This window comes from Oncorhynchus gorbuscha, linkage group LG04 (assembly GCF_021184085.1).
Source record: "Oncorhynchus gorbuscha isolate QuinsamMale2020 ecotype Even-year linkage group LG04, OgorEven_v1.0, whole genome shotgun sequence".
Classification (NCBI taxonomy): Eukaryota; Metazoa; Chordata; class Actinopteri; order Salmoniformes; family Salmonidae; genus Oncorhynchus; species Oncorhynchus gorbuscha.
In genome coordinates, this window is record NC_060176.1 from 59,902,334 (window position 1) to 59,922,476 (window position 20,143).

Consider the following 20,143-nt stretch of genomic DNA (forward strand, 5'->3'; position numbering starts at 1 on the left):
GTAAGTCTCTCCACATAAGGTTCTGGTCAAAAGTTGTGCGCTATATAGGGAATGGTGTCATGGAATTGCTTGATTGACAAAAACATTACTCTGTTTGTTGGCCATAGCTCACATTCGAGCAGCTCTCCATGCTGTGTCTGAAGATTGTTAAAGTCGTGACCCAGACAGCCCTCCGCATTCTCCTACCAGCGCTAGCTCGTATCATGGGGGTGAACCTGAGGAGTGGGGCAACCTCCCCAGAATCCCAGTGCTCTCTGACAGGGTCTGAGGATTCCTTAGGCAGTCTGGATGAGAGAGAGAAAAGGCTGCTGATCAGTGAGATGAACTCCTGGACTAAGGAGAGGAGGAGGAATGGCAGTGCAGGGTGCCGCCAAAAATCCACTCGCAGAACCTCATCACCATGCTGTTCGCCTAAGAGGTATGTTCACAGCAATATTTCAACTTAATAATTGCAAGACCTGACCCATACTTATCATAAATTATTAACTTGGAATTCACACCTTGTAGTTTTAAATTCTGGTCAGAAATGTTGCCACTGAGGGGGTGGGTCCAGGTGAAAGTCATTTTTAACTGGGTAAGCCATAAAGTCATCTATGAATAAATAGATCAGGTACATGCCTTTCAGAATTAATCATATTCTGATGTCGTACAAACATAAAAATCAGGCAAAAAATCGTGTCAGTTGGCTTTAGGCTTCTAGAACTACGGTGGTATGAGACCATCATTGCTCTAATTTGGTTATCAGGCTCACTAATGGCCCAGATTAGATACCAGTTGGTCACATTTGCATGGCATAAGTGGTGATTGTGTGTTTATCTTCAAGGTCCCAGACCTCATTGCAGAGCTTGCCTGCAACTAGAGAGGCTCCCCTCATGGAGGAGCCTCTGAAGGCTCTTTTGGGGTAACGGAAGAGAGCCTCCTGATATCCCTGGTTGAGGGTCACTCCAACCCCACCTCCTCCAGCTCCTCCGAGTTGAGGTGTGCTATCGTGGGGGAGGTGGTACACCAGCTTAACTCTGGCCTCTCAGTGGCCATTCAGGCCAGCTCGGGGAGTTTCCCCCCTATGGACAGTCAGGACATAGCAGCAGGCAAGGAGGTCATTCGGGTAGCCTCGGTGCAGATCCTGGCCGAGCTACAGAGCCAAACGTCTGAGCCAGAGTGGGTAGGGTTTATCGAGCCCCTCATGGACCCTGTGACCGATGATGTGCTGGATGCCATTGTCGGCACAATGGACAAAATGGCACAGGACTTCAACATCCTATTGGATCTGGCCAAGAAGATGACAATCTTGGGGTCAAAATGTCTGACCAATCTTCAATGTGACCTTGATGTTGAGTGTCCATCTGGGAAAGAAGGGACCACTCACTTTCTCAAAGAGACTGGATCCTCTACCAGTGTGGTGGCCAGAAAGATTCAGACCCTCTCTAGCCCCAACTTTCAGTCTAAAGCCCTGAAGGCGGTGAGCACCATCCTTACAAGGAAAGTCAGCAGCTCTTCTGGCATGGCTCCTTCCTCTAGGCCTTCTAGTGCTGCTCCTAGCCTTACTGAAGCTTCCCTGAATACCAGCTGCACAGCCCTGACATCTGTAACCTCCACTGCCACAGTGATTGTTAAGGCATTTGTGGGAGGCATGGAGACGATAGCATCATTTGAAGGCACATGTGAAGCAGTTGATTGGCCAGTTCCTGTAAATGACCACAAAACAGGATCTTCACAGATGATAACCTTCTCTCTAGCCCGCACACTCTACGGCCGTATACGAGCAAAGCTGAGGGACCTTTTAACTCTATCCGCTCGAGAAGAAGGTGTGGCTAAGGATGCTTCTCTTCAGGAGTCTTCAGACACTATGGAAAAGGCAACTGTTTCAACTGTTGAGGTCCAGTTACCCAGCACCAAACTTAGTAGAGTTCCCAGTGAGAGCCAACCAATACCAGCTCTCTGTCTCTCCAATCTGGATACCAGTACTCAAGAAGTTCTTAGCAGTGTTTTTTCCATCTACAAGTCAGAGTTATCAAAAGTGGAGAGTAAATCCTTGGCCGTTGTCAGTTCATCTGATGAGTCCCTAGAGGCTTGTTGGTTTGTTGATGGCGTCCTATCAAAGCTCGATGACTATACTATTTCCCAGTCACCCTCACCCAATGAAGACTTGAGCGTGAGTACTCAATATTCTCAACTGAGCTCAGAAGAGAGTGTCAGAATCACGGAGTCTTCTACTAGTCTGATTCAGAGCATTAAGAAGCTCTCTAGCAATGACTTCCAGACTCAGGCAGAAGAGGCAGTGAGTAAAGTGCTGATGAGATCCAGTCATTCCTTTATCACACAGATCAGCCATACTGGTCTTCAGAAAAGTCTGCAGGCTGGCTTATCATCTAGCTCACCATCAGAGATCCATGTCCTTTCAGAATCCATGTCCTCCATGTCCTCTGAGAATACAGCCTCTGGATTAGTGGAAACCTTTGTCAAAGGAATGGTGACTATTTTCCAGAAAAATGAGTCCACTGACACTGTGCTACTGGAAAGAAGTGGGAGAGTTTCACAGTGCTCCCACGGGGCTCCCAACTGGATGATACTGAATTGAGTGTTAAAATATCAGAGGAGAAGCTTTGGTCAACAGCTAAGACCATCTGCGTCAGTATGAAGAACACACTTAAGGATTTCTTCACAGGGCTGAAGCCACCCGGATCCGAAAGGACAGAAAATGCTTCTTCCAAAGAGACCCTTGGGGAAATCCTGGTTGCTATCCAGAATGAAATCTCAAACTTAGGGCGAATGAAGGATTCCAGGGAGCTCCTTCAGATCAATGATATGGTAGGAACTATACTGAAGGAGGTTGAGAAAAGTGAGGATGACAGTGAACAAGTCTGCCAAGACATCCCTAGAACCTGTTCATCTTTGTCCACTTCTTTAAATGGTCGTAGTTCCTTGTCCAGCTCTTCAAAGAGTCCTAGGTCAGAGTGTGAGTTAGAGATCAACCTCCCTGGCACTCCCATCCCTGACGAAGTGCCTTTTGATCTGACCTGCCCCATCGTCAGGAGCTCCTGCATCGACACCAGGGTCTCTAAAATGCCAGAGATTTCTTCAAGTGACCTAAAGACAAAGATGATGGCACACACAGATGAACCCCTGCATCGTAACAGTCCAATGACTGACCGCAGTCGACCGCCGAGTGCTAAAGCCTCTTTTCGATCCTCCACTCCGTCTTTCACCAACAAGGGAACCTCTTTGGTACCAAAGGGAGATGGGATTGACATTGAAGAGAAGGAGGTGTGCATCCCCAGCAGCTCTGGCCATCTGAGGGAGCTCTTAATCACCCCGGACATCAGCAGTGCCACTGCATTCCCACTGCAGTACTTGATGGACTCCAGCAAAGATGATGGCATCTGTTTTGTCACCATACTGGTGATAAGGTTGCTATCGGAGATCAGACCCTCAGCCCTAGATGGACCCTCCCAACAGGCAGCAGATCTGACAGAAACATGTCAGCAACTCATCAGACAAGTCCTGTCTGAGTTCTGTGCTGCATCCAGATTCTCCAGGACAAAGGCATATTCGCAGAACCTGAACATCCAAAGGGTGTTCAGAGGTGTACATAAAAACCTCATGGAGGAGTTTGGCTCTTATAACATCCTGCAAGCAGCTCTTTCCTCCCAGGACCCTGCATTTGACAGAGTCCTGGTAAAGTCCTTGACCCAGCAGCTGGTACAGGGATGCAAGGAGGCGTCAAGACCAGCTTCTGCTGCAACAAACCCATCAGACCAGGCTGAGACAGAGAGGGGGGCTGAGCAGAAAGCAAGAAGGAGCTTCCTTTGCTTTTCAATGACCAAACTCAGGATCAACTTCAAGGTATAGCAGGGAGTTAGCATTTGTTTTTGGTTCCAGTTAGGTGCTGATGTTATTGATGTTATTGATATGATAAGACAAATACATGAGATAAATATGTTTTATTCATCACTAAATTGTTGCCTTGGATTCAGAAGTGTTCCATTTATTTATTTATTTATTCTCTGTACCATTTTCTTTACCTTTCTTATGTTAGCGTTCCAAGAGAGGAAACAAGGACTGCCATTCAGTCCAGGAACAGACTGAGATTCCCTCTACTGATGGACATTGCATAGGTAAGGATGTTTTAGAGCTCTGCTAAAGCTTGTAGTTTTGTTTAGGTGTGTGTTAGAAACATAGGTATGCCTACCAAACTCATAGCACTGTTATTTTCAACGTTACTATACTGCATCTCTCTCTCTCTTACCCCATCCATTTCTCTTGTGTTTCTAGCTCCCGTTGGAGAGGTTTCTCCCTCCATATCTCAGCCTGTCAAAAAACGATCCTTGATTGTCAGGGTCTTTTCAGCAATGATGAAGCCATTCAGGTGCTACACCAAGAAGAACCTGTAACCTCTTACGCTGCAGTTAGAACTACTTTTGTAACAGCAAGACTTTTGACAAGAGGCATTTCTGCATGTCTACCCTTTCAAAGTCTATTTGATCAAATAAATGCCAATGATTTTACAAGAATTTCAAGTGTTTTGGAAGATTAGTAAAACTGAAGCAGCTTTTCTCAGAGAAATGCACTAGTTCCCCCTTGGTTACACATTTATTGTGCAGTTTTTGAGTTGGCAGGACTTGGGGCAGCAGGTAGCCTTGTGGTTAGAGCGTTGGGCCAGAAAGGTTGCTAGGTCAGATCCCTGAGCTAACCATGTAAAAAAATATGACGTTCTGCTCCTGAACAAGGTAGTTAACCCACTGTTCCTAAGCTGTGATTGTAAATAAGAATTTGTTCTGAACTGACTTGTCTAGGAAAATAAATAAAATAACCACAGCTTGACTCTAATACAATAGTTGCTGCATAGACTGTCAGATAACCAGATGTTGTCTATTAATTTAGTTCGATTGGTAAGAGCTTATTAGCAGCAAGGGGAAAACACATAGAGGAGAATTAGCTATCTGCAGCTAGATGTTTTCTATATATTTTCTATATGTTGAAAATATAACGTCCAACAGTTGACAGTGTATGTCAGAGCAAAAACCAAGCCATGAGGTCGAAGGAATTGTCCATAGAGCTCAGAGACATGATTGTGTCAAGACACAGATCTGGTGAATGGTACCAAAACGTTTCTGCAATATTGAAGGTCCCCAAGGACACAGTGGCCTCCATCATTCTTAAACGGAAGAAGTTTGGAAACACCAAGACTCTTCCTAGAGCTGGCCGCCAGGCCAAACTGAGCAATCGGGGGAGAAGTGCTTTGGTCAATTCAAAATAGCTCTACTCTGAGAACTACTTTTAATCACAGAGTGGAAAACCTAGAACCATACTGTGTTGATCACAATTATGGATGTATTCTGGAATAAGACAAACCTATACATAGAGTTGGAGTCTGAGTGTGTGTACACACAGCCACCTCTTTAACCACTCTTCAAAATATTTGGCAGCCTTTGAGATGGAGAGGCAGGAGAATAAGTGACAGAACAAGAGTATAATAAAAGCATGACTTCTCTCCCACTCCTGCTCACAGCAGCAGTGCAGTGGAGTAGCTTCAACAGCCATAGGCCCAAGGATTTCACATCACATTCCATGATGCAATGCAGAATACGGCTTCACACAGAACAATCACCAAACCCATAAGATAACACTTCGCACAGCACAGCCAAACATCATGTATCACATGAAGAGAAATGTGTGTACTCCGGACGAGATGCCTTCAATCTACGCTCTCTCTCTCCCTATCCCCCACCTCTCCCTCTCTCTCTCTCACTCACTCTTTCTCTCTCTTGCAATGCATGCTGGGAGTTTGAGTGTTTGGTGTGGAGGGCTCTATCCTAACTAACTTTCTTTGATTATCTTCTTTACATGTTATTTTCTATGGTGGGGGGTTAATGCAATATTATTTTAGCGGTATCCACAGTTTTTTCAAAGTTAGGGTGGAAGAGGACAGAGTAACTCTCCTGGGGTTTGGAAGGTGTGGTGTTTTTATTCTTTGTCCCCAACTCTCTAGGCGACCAGTTTTGATAGCCTTTAGCCGCACCCTCATACTTCTCCTCCTTTGTTCTGCGGGTGATGTGGAGGTAAACCCAGGCCCTCATGTCCCCAGGCACCCTCATTTGTTGACTTCTGTGATCGAAAAAGCATTAGTTTCATGCATGTCAACATCAGAAGCCTCCTCCCTAAGTTTGTTTTACTCACTGCTTTAGCACACTCTGCCAACCCTGATGTCCTTGCCGTGTCTAAATCCTGGCTTAGGAAGGCCACCAATAATTCTGAGATTTCCATACCCAACTATAACATTTTCCGTCAAGATAGAACTGCCAAAGGGGGGAGGAGTTAGCTTGCAAAGTAATGTCATACTTTCCAGGTCCATACCCAAACAGTTCAAACTACTAATTTTAAAAATTACTCTCTCCAGAAATAAGTCTCTCACTGTTGCCGCCTGCTACCGATCCCCCTCAGCTCCCAGCTGTGCCATAGACACCATTTGTGAATTGATCGCCCCCCCCCATCTAGCTTCAGAGTTTGTTCTGTTAGGTGACCTAAACTGGGATATGCTTAACACCCCGGCAGTCCTACAATCTAAGCTAGATGCCCTCAATCTCACACAAATCATCAAGGAACCCACCAGGTACAACCCTACATCTTTAAACAAGGGCACCCTCATAGACGTTATCCTGACCAACTGGCCCTCCAAATACACCTCCGCTGTCTTCAATCAGGATCTCAGCGATCACTGCCTCATTGCCTGTATCCGCTACGGGTCCTCAGTCAAACGACCACCCCTCATCACTGTCAAACGCTACCTAAAACACTTATGCGAGCAGGCCTTTCTAATCAACCTGGCCCGGGTATCCTGGAAGGATATTGATCTCATCCCGTCAGTTGAGGATGCCTGGTCATTCTTTAAAAGTAACTTCCTCACCATCTTAGATAAGCATGCTCCGTTAAAAAAATGCAGAACTAAGAACAGATATAGCCCTTGGTTCACTCCAGACCTGACTGCCCTCGACCAGCACAAAAACATCATGTGGCGGACTGCAATAGCATTGAATAGTCCCCGCGATATGCAACTGTTCAGGGAAGTCAGGAACCAATACACGCAGTCAGTCAGGAAAGCAAAGGCCAGCTTTTTCAAGCAGAAATTTGCATCCTGTAGCTCAAACTCTAAAAAGTTCTGGGACACTGTAAAGTCCATGGAGAACAAGAGCATCTCCTCCCAGCTGCCCACTGCACTGAGGCTTGGTAACACGGTCACCACCGATAAATCCATGATAATCGAAAACTTCAACAAGAATTTCTCAACACCACTAACATTGAGTGGCTGCTGCCAACACACTGACTCAACTCCAGCCACTTTAATAATGGGAATTGATGGGAAATGATGTAAAATATATCACTAGCCACTTTAAACAATGCTACCTAATATAATGTTTACATACCCTACATTATTCATCTCATATGTATATGTATATACTGTACTCATCTACTGCATCTTTATGTAATACATGTATCACTAGCCACTTTAACTATGCCACTTTTTTACATACTCATCTCATATGTATATACTGCACTCAATACCATCTACTGTATCTTGCCTATGCCGCTCTGTACCATCACTCACTCATATATCTTTATGTACATATTCTTATCCCCTTACACTTGTGTCTATAAGGTAGTAGTTTTGGAATTGTTAGCTAGATTACTTGTTGGTTATTACTGCATTGTCGGAACTAGAAGCACAAGCATTTCGCTACACTCGCATTAACATATGCTAACCATGTGTATGTGACAAATACAATTTGATTTGATTTGATTTGACTACATCCCCAGGTCCAGATGATTCCAGCAGGCACAGCCACAGCCCAGGTGGTTCAGCAGAAGCTCCTCCAGCAGCAGGTGGTGACTGCAGCTGCCTCGCCTCAGATACAGACCCCCCCTCCTCACAGCCCGGCCCAACAGGCCTCAGTTTCCGCTGCAGCAAAGTCCCCAGTACAGCAGCAGCCAGCCAAGGGCCAGGCTCACAGAGGGGCCATGAGGGGTAAGACCCAGGCGAAGCCCAGCGGGGGCAGCAGCTTGGTGCCCACAGGACTAGTTAGAGCTCCCAGACTACATCTCAGTAGTACAGATGCAATGCATTGCCTACCAGAACGATAAAGGTGGGGCGACTTCCGTCCTCATGTTAATTGTCATTGTGAAAGTTATTCACAGACATCAAAGCCCTGAGTCATTAGTGAATGCATTTTTACCTGTGGAAACACATTCACATAACTCTTTTCAATGTATCAATTTAACATTGACAGAAGTGTCCCTAAAAGTTATCTCCTTAATTGTTTGCATAAGAGGGAGCTTGACTCTTAAATGTAACATTTAGTTTTTTTTTTGTAACCTTCAGATATTTAATGGATAATAATGCATTTTCCTTTCAGTCTATTATGTTTATGTAACAAATACACTGTAAACATTTACTTATATTGTGTTTTCTCATAAATATGTTGCAGAAAAAAACTGTAAATAACAATGAATAATGAAAACATTTGTACTTGTAAAGTAGTTAGTTATCAATGGATTTTTTCAGTCTAATTGTAATAAAGTGTTTTGTTTAAATAACAATATCTGGTCTGACCTAAGTAGTGATAATCATATCTTTACGTTGTAAGTTTGAGCTATGTAGTCTGAAGAAAGCTTGTGATTGTGTTCTGGCACCGGATAAGCACGCATCCTACGTTATCTAGAAAGGCAGTATTACCACTGCACTGGATAACCTACTATCTATAGTGCAACCAGCTAATATTTTCATTACATAAAGTGCATTCCGGAATTGTATTCAGACCCCTTGACTTTTTCCACATATTTACGTTACAGACTTATTTTAATTGATTTAATGAACCCCCCCTACAGATAATAACCCATAATAAGAATAAGAAAGCAAAAACAAAAAAATAAAATACTGATATGATATTTACAAATATTCAGACCCTTTACTCAGTACTTTGTTGAAGCACCTTTGGCAGCGATTACAGCTTAGAGTCTTCTTGGGTATGACGCTACAAGCTTGGTACACCTGTATTTGGGGAGTTTCTCCCATTTTTCTCTGCAGATCCTCTCAAGTTCTGTCAGATTGGATGGGGAGCGTCGCTGCAGTTTTTTCAGGTCTCCAGAGATGTTCGATCGGTCCGGGCTCTGGCTGGGCCATTCATGGACATTCAGAGACTTGTCCCGAATCCAGTCCTGCATTGTCTTGGCTGTGTGCTTAGGGTCGTTGTCCTGTTGGAAGGTGAACCTCTGGAGCAGGTTTTCATCAACGATCTCTGTACTTTGCTCCGTTCATCTTTCCCAGGATCCTGATTCAGGCCAAATAGTTCAATCTCGGTATCATCAGATCAGAGAATATTGTTTCTCATACCCTTCCCCCAGGTCTGTGTTTCTTTCCAAATCATGTCCAATCAATTGAATTTACCACAGGACTCCAAACAAGTTGTAGAAACATCTCAAGGATGATCAATGGAAACAGGATGCACCAGAGCTCAATTTCGAGTCTCATAGCAAAGGGTCTCAATAATTATTTAAATAAGGTAATTCTGTTTTTATTCTTAATAAATTTGCTAAAATGTTCTACACTTTTCGCTTTGTCATGAGGTGTTTTGTGTAGCTTAATGAGAGGAAAACGTAACAATGTGGAAAAAGTCAAGTGGTCTGAATACTTTCCGGATGCACTGTAAGTTGACTTTTTATAACACATTTCCTGTGATATAACCGTTGGGAAATAATGGGTCCTACTACCATATAATAGGTTAAATCAAAAGATGGAATATGCTGCAATTGATAAAAGCCTTTCTCAGTGTTTTAGTTATGAGGGAGAAATGTTTCCCCCTGCTGGCTGCTGACAGTGGCAGATATATCAGAAGAGAAAACATTTATTTGGGCAGGAGGGCAGAGATTCAGGCCTAAAGCCACTCAGAAGATCCTAGATCACTGGATCAGAGGGCATGTCACACAGTGTCAGAAGAGTCAGACTGTGTAGAAGGGCTATACACACCACTATAGTTAATGTTGCTATCACTGCTAACATTTAAAAGACCAGTATTGTAATCTGGTCTGTTAACAGGAGCACATAACAAGACAAAGGCCAATTTAATGCAATGAATGACGTTTAATAAATTGTCTTAAGTTACTTGGTCTTTAAGGACTGTTTGAAGGGCTTGAACAGGCCTTTGGAGATGGCAGAAAACATCCTGACGAGAAGTGGACGTTTGTGAGGCGTCTCCTGTTGGGAGCTGGCGGGGAGATCCTTTGGCAGTGCAGACATGGCAGCATGTGGCACTATGCTGGGCACTACAGAAGAGAGAAGAGTTGACATGCACTTTAATTTAGAAATGATGTAATGTATGTTACAACTCAACATAACTGACACTGATAAATGAGAACCAACAGCTTGAGTTTTGGAGAATATAATTACTTTTACATAAGAGATGACTACTGATTGCGTATATAACCTTTGTAAGGTTATTTTGAAATGGCATTTCTTTGTACACCAATATCTCAAACAGACAATGTCCTGTTGTGTGAACTTACGCATGCCATCTTCAGCAGTGGTCTGTACTTGTTCTGATTCAGAGCGGTGGGAATCCTTCTTGTTCCCCTTCTTGAATAGCTAAGTATTTAAAGAGAAAAACATGTTTAAAGAAATGTCACAGCTGAACAACCTCATGATGATAACAATCACACCTACCACACCAGCACAACAACATTTATGATTGGTTTTGGAATGAATGGATGGTTTTATATTTTTTACACTGAATAGCATTGTTTACTCACATTATCTCCCACAACTGTTCATTTAAATACATTTGCTGTACCTTTAAGTTGCCTGTCAGCCTGACCAGCCTTTGTAGAAAAGATCATTTCCCCCTGCTAGCCCTCACATCCTCAGCCAGTGGAAGAGCCTTAGGCCCGGTGGTTTTGACTGATGTTCTTGAGGCTGCCCTCAATGACTCATTACATCTGTGGAGAAGCGCTTCACTCAAAGACTTGACAAGAATCCTATCAAATGAAGAGTCCTGAGTCGACACGGCCTGTTGGAGGATTTTCTCAGAGCCAAACTCCCCCAACAGATTTTTATAGACGGCTCTGTAGACGTTATGAATCCTCAAGTTCTCTGGATAGGCTGGATAGGGTTTGGATTTTTGTTAGAATTCTCATTACTAACATGCTGATGAGGCCGGTGAAGTCATCATCACTGCCCAAGTTATCAGAGGATGGGGTTGGAAGTGGGACATCTTTGACCATGTCTGGGCTGGTTGACATATCGTCCCTGACAATGTTTTGAGCTACACCAGAATGACTGGTGGTATCCACTTCCTCTCCATCAATGTTGGCCTTTAAGATTTGTGCTGCATTGGAGGTCTCGCTTGTTGCCATAATGACGCCAGAAGGAGACAGCCGAGGGGAGGACTTGCCACTCAATAGATTGCCTACATCAGATATAGTGGTTTCAGATCTTTGGAGAGATTCAGTTGGAGAGGATCCTCTACTTTCTGCATCAGAATCCACAGAGTACATGACCTGGCTTACCATAACTTTGGTAAAGAGACTGACTGTGTCACTAAATACTGATGAAGAAGAAGAGCATGAAATTCTATCTATCTATCTAGCCAACACCTTGGCCCCCTGAACCAAAGTCATTGAAGTTGAATAGGGCACAAAACTAGGAAGCAGGAGGCACTTAACAGACTCCTCTACAAACAGCTGAACCAGCTCGTAAGTGGGCTTCCCCACCTTGTCATTCCTCTTCAGCTTCGAAAGGATGGTATCAGATGCACTCTTTCCAGCCGCCACTGTCAGTCCCAGAGGGGTCAAGTTGCTATCAGAAATGATGCGGTTGACTTGGTGGCTGAGATCACGGGAGAGAGCACCAATCCTACCCTGAGATATGAGCTCCTCCAGTCTAGCTATTGCATCTGTTAGATCAGAGTGAGATGTAACCTGCCCTTCTGCCTCTGGATATACCTTCTTCATGATAGTATCGGCTATGGCAAACATTCTTGTTCTTGCATCACACACCATTGTTTTTGGCTTAGTAGATTCGCTCATGTCAATGACTGAGCATCTTACAATGGGCTGAGCAGGACTCTCAGGTAACTCAGAAGGAATGGGAGTGCCAGGGAGTGCAAATTCCCACTCTGTCTTCTGTGATTTGGCAGTTGAGAATGACAACGAGGAGGAAGACCGCAGTGACTCTTGATAGACCAATTCCTCGCCACATTCGCTGCTTATCTTCTCAATGTTCTCCAGCATAGTTCCAACCACTTTATCTATTTGTGAAAGCTGTCCTGCAGCCACCATTTGGTCAGATTTTGACAGTTCTTTCTGAATGGAAACCAGAATATGGCTGAGGGTCTTTTTGGCTTGAGCCTTCGTTGCTTTGGCTTGTCTTTGCAATGAGAAATAGTTCCTCATATTTGCCCTCACATTGTGGTAAATAGTCTTTGCAGTTATCCAGATTTTCTTCTCAGATACTTCCACACCAGTCTGGGGGCTTACAGCTGCAGCATTCGTGGCTTCTGAGGGTTTCTCATCACTGAGTTGAAGCATAGAGTCTGCCTGCCATAGAGTAGTAGGAGACTCTGTGAGCAGGACAAATGCTCTTCATATCATTTGCAATTGATCCAATAATTTCAATAGCAACTGAATCTGTATGCTTTGAGGAAATGGTGGATAATGCTGGCGACATATGAGAATCTGTCTGGCTTGAACCGACTTCGCCGGGGAAGAGATTGACAGATTTGATCAGTATTTTTCTGACTTTGTTGGTTGCCTTCTTCTGAAACACTTCACTCGAAAGCTGCTCAATGACTGAGGCTGGAGTAACACTTACTCCTTCCAATGATGAGGAACTGGACACGGGCAGGTCTTCTAGGTAAGACATGATACCATCCAAAAAGTCACAGACTTCAAAGGAGTTGTAAGAGGAATTCTCTACAACACTGGACGTTGATTCCAAATCTGCCACCTCGGACCTATACACAGTCACAATCTGAGATAAGACCTCTTTGGTGCAGGGCTCCAGGTTTGGATCACAGAGAACCAGTAAAGGTTGGGAGTTCTCACTCTGGCATTTGCGGAGAGCACCAAGTCCAGTTGTGTTGATCTCTTGCAGTATGGCCTCACTCTTACTGAGTAGAGGAGAGTTCTGACCATGAGTACAATCTGCTCTGGTCTCAAATGGTTTCTCTTCTACAGAGCCACATGAAACATGTCCACTAGGAACAGCAGATGAACTGCATTCTGCTATGGGTGATTCACTCCTACTTGCTGAAGATGAGTTCAGGGTTGAACCAGGCAGAACACTGGAGTCAGTGTGCTCCAGAAGTTGTTCCCTTTGAATGCAGCTCCACCCGTTCTGTGAAATAATTATTTTATCTTTGCCTGGAGCCTCTTGCAGAGTCTATGAGACGTGTGAAAGGGTTTCTGCTTTGGCATACAGTGTCCCACTTGCGGATCTCTCTGGGTGCTTGTTGACTTATCTAATTCAGTTTGCTTCACAATGCCTTTGACATCTTCAACAAAGCTATATTTGGCGCCTCCGAATCCATATTGGTCTGTATGAGCCCAGTGGCCACAGAATGATGGATTGTGTCAGGGTCAGATGCATTCATCAAGCTGGGAGTGGCAGTAAATGAATGGGAATGTTCAACCAAACCAGAGGTTCCCCTGGGGAACCATCTCACTAGAATCTCGCTCACAGCCTTTGAGGCTTTTGTCTTGAACTTGTCACTTGCAAGGTTTTTCACCAATGCCTTGCAAGATATACACGAGTTCAGCTCCTTTGGGAAAGAAGAGTCTTCATCGTGGCGTGATCAAAATTGGCGTGATCCTGGACAACACCCTGTCGTTCTCAACCAACATCAAGGCGGTGGCCCGTTCCTGTAGGTTCATGCTCTACAACATCCGCAGAGTACGACCCTGCCTCACACAGGAAGCGGCGCAGGTCCTAATCCAGGCACTTGTCATCTCCCGTCTGGATTACTGCAACTCGCTGTTGGCTGGGCTCCCTGCCTGTGCCATTAAACCCCTTCAACTCATCCAGAACGCCGCAGCCCGTCTGGTGTTCAACCTTCCCAAGTTCTCTCACGTCACCCCGCTCCTCCGTTCTCTCCACTGGCTTCCAGTTGAAGCTCGCATCCACTACAAGACCATGGTGCTTGCCTACGGAGCTGTGAGGGGAACGGCACCTCAGTACCTCCAGGCTCTGATCAGGCCCTACAGCCAAACAAGGGCACTGCGTTCATCCACCTCTGGCCTGCTCGCCTCCCTACCACTGAGGAAGTACAGCTCCCGCTCAGCCCAGTCAAAACTGTTCGCTGCCCTGGCCCCCCAATGGTGGAACAAACTCCCTCACGACGCCAGGACAGCGGAGTCAATCACCACCTTCCGGAGACACCTGAAACCCCACCTCTTTAAGGAATACCTAGGATAGGATAAGTAATCCCTCTCAACCCCCCCCCTTAAGATTTAGATGCACTATTGTAAAGTGACTGTTCCACTGGATGTCATAAGGTGAATGCACCAATTTGTAAGTCGCTCTGGATAAGAGCGTCTGCTAAATGACTTAAATGTAAATGTAAATGTCCAGTTGCTCCACTGCAAGGTCACTGCCAGATGCCAACATTTTAACTTTCACAGCCACTTCTTGAAGCAGCTTAACCGAGTCTGCATCTTCTCCTTTCAATTCATCCACCATGTCTGCAATAACAGTGATCACCTCTTCTGTTGCAGATGGAATGTAGGAATCAACATCTAACTGGTCCTCTGGAGCAGTGTGATCATAGAAAAACTTCTGGACCATGTTAATCATCTGTTCAGTGGCCTGAGTACCAGAGGCAATGGGGGATGACCACCCTGAAATGGTTCTACTGCTGGTCAAACAGAGGGCCAAGTTGAGCTGTTCAAGCACCTCCTTGATAAGACCAACGGTCATTTCAGGTGGGCAAGAGGCCAAAATCTCATGGTCAGAGAGTTGCTCCTGGACACTGTTGATGATACTGTCCTCTGGCATTCCCAGGTGGACTTTCAGTGAGGTCTGGGAACTTTAAAATGAACAAGCAAAGTATGTTAATTGCTGTCTGAAGTTGGAAAATCGATATCTTACTGCTAACAAATCTAACAAGCATTATAATTGAGTATTCTAAATGTAATTTTTATGTGTGCATTAGATATTTCAAAACACACCTTTTAGAAAGCTGGAAAATATTTAAATGGAGAATTATTGTTCATCAGTTTGAGGGTTAGGATTAGCTGCACACACACACGCACACATTATGGGGAACATACAGTACCTCTTGGAAGAGGGTGTGCTAGACCTTGGTCGGAGAGCCCTGCCGCCACAGTTACACATCTCCTTCGCCAAATATTTAACTTCCTGGATGAGCTCCAGTCCTTTTCTGCTCAAAGGCAGTGAAGGATCTTGCACTGCCGCCCCTCTTGAGTGAGTCAGCGTTGTCATAAAAGCCTGTCACCCCTAGAATGCGGGCCAGGGCCGGCAGCAGGATCTGCACGGTGGTCTGTGCAATGAAGTTGACAATGTCTTGCACAATTTTGCAAGCTGTTCCTTTGTCATCTGCATTACACAAACAAAACAGAACACAGCAGGTTTGGCAATCAAACTCTGATGTAAAGTATTCTAGATTGAACAGAATGCATTTTATCAACATCGTTTTCCTTATCTGTGACTGAATTCAAAGTTGGATGAAGTATATAGCAGAATAGAACTATGGTTAATTCCTCTCTCTTGATTCAACACAACCTTCCCAAATCAAAGGTCAAAGGCTGATGGAGAAACTTACAGGTTTTTAAAATCCTTTATAGATCACTTGCCATTGCCTAGAAAAGAAAAATAAATGTGTTTTAGTTACTTCTGCACAAAATATGTGAGACTAGAGCAAAACATGGGCCTAACATACTCATCAGTAAGATTGTGCATGAATGAGATGAGGATTGGGTAGCAGTCCTCCATCTCATCTTTGTTGCCTGGGCCGAATGCAGCCTTAAGAGCATTCTTCTCCAAGAGCTCAATAACAGATCCTCTGTCCAGGTGTTTATTCCTCAATCCTAAATATGTTATTACCGTATAGGACAATTCAGGATAAGTCAGACACTTTTCTCTTAATACAATACTTCGATAAAATTGCTACAATAGGACTATTGAATAAAACTATACATGCAACATTTCTTACTGACTCCAGTTTGACTCCAGTTTCTAACATGACCTTTATCTAAGATATGCAGGTTTAGAGAACCAACATACTACATAAAATCTATGACCTGCATCCGTATCAGTGCCCTGCTCCCCTGACTTCTTGGCACTACTTTTCCTCTTCGCCTTGGATAGAATAGAATAGAATAGATTCCAGATCACAAATAATAGACATGTTACATCAGGTCAATGCAGCTATTGTGACAATTGAGTGTTACTAGTCTAGTAGTTGCGCTGTCACTCCTGCCATTTGACCTTTCCTGTCTTCTTGGGCTCCTTCTTGAGCTGGGCCACTGGTTCTTCCTCAACAACCTCCCTCCCCTCCCTCTTTGGATCACCATCATCTCTGTGTACTACCTGAAGGACATAGGAATTTCATGTCAATGTCAGATTAGATTCTTGCAAATGACATCATAGAGCCACAGCCATATCAGAGCTAAACTGGTGATTGACTTAATAGAGAGAATTATACATTTGTTTTGCAATAGCCTATGTTATCTTAAATGACGTTTCCCAAATATTTTGTGTCATTTAACCTACCTTTTCTTCATCCATAATAGCATACAGTATTTTTTATATCTCAAATAACTTGCCCTTGTCTGTGTTGTTTTCACTCATGTTGAGTTTACTGAGGACAATATTGCAGCCACTGACGAATTAAGAACTACATACCACGTCATGGAATGTTAGACATTTATGACATCAGGGGCTAATTGCACATTCCCATTCTCTCATTAATATTGGGGGGGAAATATATTGATCAGATCAGATTACACCATTTCCCCATCAACCGTTTTTGATACAGCTAGGCCCACATGGAAATCTTATCACTAAGCACTGAGACTCAGTTGGTCAAAACAGAAATAAATCTTGTCTAATTTCGTGGCGCCTTCTTGTGGATTTATTACGGTACCCCATTTAGTGAGCCAGTTGATTGATCTATTCCTTACAGTGCATTCCTTAAAAGTAGGCCTACATTAGGGAATAAGGTGCTATTTGGTAGCATATTCATCTCTAGCCCATGCCTCCACCAATCCAATGATTTTAGAGTTGTAGGAAGAAACGAATGAGAGTGTACACTTCAGGAGAAGGGAGATATTATTGGACTGTATCCCCAGGCTATAGCCAGGCCTAAACCAAGTAGCCTTGAGTACGAACCCAAAAGCTTGGATTGCCAAAGGCCTATCAGAGCTAAATTGGTGATAACAACTTTAAACTTACTGTAAAACATGTTCTACCTTCCCCTATATTTCACTTACCTTTTCTTCCTCCATAGCTAATTTTATATTTCGAAAAGCATGTCATTGACTGTTTTGGCTTGGCTACTTTCATGTCGAGTTATGATGAAAGAGCATTTTTGCATATACAGACTTTTAGTTAGTCGGGGACGTCATGGACTGAAGGCAGTAGAGGTTAATTGGTTTTAAGAAATGTTTATATGTCGCCCTCTTGTGGAATTATTTAGGTACAACAACAATGTGTTGTGTAGGATCCAAATGATTGTTTTTTCCTCATCCATGTGTTACGTCCTATTATCAGTCATAAACAGATTACTCCCCCAACAGAGAGATTACACTTTAATAGTAAAGGGGTAACACTCTTTGTTCAAAGTAACAGAATAGCTGTAAGAGCGATACAATTATTTGATGCACCGCTATATTTCAAGTTTATTTTCAATCTCTTTTCGATTTTTTATTTGATTATACCTTCCAGTAACCAGCCTCACCAAATGTGATACGGTATCGCTATTATTTTTTAATATTTTTTATTTTAGAACACATTCAAGAACCTCCAGAAGCTAACCAGATATTTAGCTACAAGCTATTTAGTCATTGTTAGCCACTGCTAGCGGCTTTTACCTTCTGCACAGATACCAGGCCTGTTCTTTGCCTGGATAATACTCACCAGTCTACCAGTGTCGGACTGTCTCTCCACAACAACGCCGGATTCCTGCCGTAATCCCTGGACCACTACTTCTGATCTTCACAGCTAGCTCACAGCCTGCAGCTAGCTAACTCACAGCTAGCCTCTAACTAGCTCACAGGTAGCTTGCACTCACCGTGGCATCCAGTACCAAAGCTATCCCTGAGGCCCAACTCCCGGCCTACTCAGCTGTTCACCCGAACCCCACTCATACACGGCTAGAGCCCAATACTCCACCGGATCCTTGCTGTAAACTCTGGACCTTGGCACCAGTTCACCGCTGCTACCGATTGGCTATAGTGGCTAACACTACTGCCACGAAGCTAGCACCAGTTAACCGTGAGCCAGGCGCATCTCCCGGCTAGCAAACTAAATTCTACAATACCTCTTTCGCCATCTGGCTTGCATTCTCTGTCGACACGGCCCCCAGCCGCACCACCACGACTGGTCTGCCGACGAATACTCCATCCGCTGTGCCTTCAACCGGCCTCAGTCGGAGGGCTACTAACTTTAAGCGCAGTGTCGCCCGCGCGCTAGCGTAGTGGCGGCGTCCCTGTTCCATCTACTGCTGCCCTCTGGACACTATGATCACTTGGCTACATAGCTGATGCCTGCTGGACTGTCCATTAATCACGTGTCAGGGTTGCGTCAATTCAAATCTGGTATCAGGATAAGTATGACATTGAGTCACCGATTGTATACTATGTATTTTTTATTTGCTAAGCAATAAGTGGTAAATGCAATTTTCGTATATACAGGCTCTCTGTCACACCTCGCAGGGCAAAACGGAGAACTGACTTGTTCCTGACAAAGATATTATAATATACTCTGATGACAGAAGTAGTTCCTGCTTCCCAGCTGGCCTGTCAGAGTAGAGACTGGGCGTGGTTTAGACTTACCCAGCCTATCGTTGATTGTTGGCGCAGAGGCTGGTCCCAGCCCCCTAAGCGCTTCAGCGGTCAGTCGTTGTAGCTGTGTAGAATATACAGTTATCAGGCACCTGGCTCCTGTTATCTAACAAAAGACTGTTTGTTCTCGCAACACTACGTTCTGAATGTGCCACCCCCAACTCGTTGCACAGTTCCTGTCTTCATGTTATTCTGTATTTTTACATCATGAGAAAGGCCCATGGCCCTGAAACTGTTAACAATGTCTCTTAGTCAGCTATGTTGCATAACACATATATACATCCACACAAGACAACAGCAGATAATATTCAATCACATATATGGTATCGGGCTATAGTGCATAACACAGAATCCTCATACAAGGTACTCCATTATGTTTATTTTGTTTTTATCTGTCGACCCCAGCCGCGAACTCAGGCTCTGTGTGTAGTTAATCCGACCCTCTCTGCCTAGTCATAGCCATTTTACCTGCTGTTGTTGTGTTAGCTGATTAGCTAGTTGTTGTCTCACCTGTTGTTTTATCTAGCTCTCCCAATCAACACCTGCGATTACTTTATGCCTCGCTGTATGTCTCTCTCAAATGTCAATATGCCTTGTATACTGTTGTTCAGGTTAGTTATCATTGTTTTGGTTTACAATGGAGCCCCTAGTTCCACTCTTCATACCTCTGATACCTCCTTTGTACCACCTCCCACACATGCGGTGACCTCACCCATTTACAACCAGCATGTCCAGAGATACAACCTCTCTTATCATAACCCAGTGCCTGGGCTTACCTCCGCTGTACCCGCACCCCACCATACCCCTGTCTTCGCATGTATGACCCCTGTCTTTGCATATATGACGCAAATATATTCTACCATGACCAGAAATCTGCTCCTTTTATTCTTTGTCCCCAACACTCTAGGCGACCAGTTTTGATAGCCTTTAGCCGCACCCTCATACTACTCCTCCTTTGTTCTGTGGGTGATGTGGAGGTAAACCCAGGCCATGCATGTCCCCAGGCACCCTCATTTGTTGACTTCTGTGATCGAAAAAAAGCCTTGGTTTCATGCATGCCAACATCAGAAGCCTCCTC

The 20,143-nt window shown here is 44.2% G+C and overlaps 3 protein-coding genes across 7 annotated transcripts in view; 2 read left to right on the plus strand and 1 right to left on the minus strand.

The window, feature by feature from the left end:
- The window catches only part of LOC124034381, a 60,524-nt gene extending 52,092 nt beyond the window's left edge, over nt 1-8,432 (plus strand). For 3 of the 4 annotated variants that reach the window (XM_046347506.1, XM_046347507.1, XM_046347505.1), the window contains 2 exons: nt 108-418; nt 824-912. In XM_046347506.1, the coding sequence (XP_046203462.1) occupies nt 108-418; nt 824-905 (393 nt within the window). In that variant the 3' untranslated portion in view covers nt 906-912. Of the gene's footprint in view, nt 1-107; nt 419-823; nt 913-7,812 lie in introns of those variants that run through there. The other variant, XM_046347508.1, reaches the window with a different exon arrangement.
- On the plus strand, nt 2,555-5,716 carry LOC124034379. Its single transcript, XM_046347503.1, has 3 exons — nt 2,555-3,843; nt 4,037-4,115; nt 4,273-5,716. Exons 1-3 carry the CDS (start codon nt 2,635-2,637, stop codon nt 4,389-4,391), a joined length of 1,407 nt encoding a protein of 468 aa, XP_046203459.1. The 5' UTR covers nt 2,555-2,634; the 3' UTR covers nt 4,392-5,716.
- Nucleotides 8,433-10,112: 1,680 nt separating the features above from the next.
- LOC124033340 lies at nt 10,113-13,106 on the minus strand. Of its 2 annotated transcripts, XM_046345343.1 has the most exons (3): nt 10,839-13,106; nt 10,555-10,633; nt 10,113-10,314 (listed from the first exon to the last, which is right to left on the minus strand). In XM_046345343.1, exon 1 carries the CDS (start codon nt 12,571-12,573, stop codon nt 11,626-11,628), a length of 948 nt encoding a protein of 315 aa, XP_046201299.1. In that variant the 5' UTR covers nt 12,574-13,106; the 3' UTR covers nt 10,113-10,314; nt 10,555-10,633; nt 10,839-11,625. The 2 variants fall into 2 exon arrangements, with proteins under 2 accessions (XP_046201299.1, XP_046201297.1); XM_046345341.1 differs by having other exon boundaries at nt 10,555-13,106.
- Nucleotides 13,107-20,143: the final 7,037 nt, after the last annotated feature.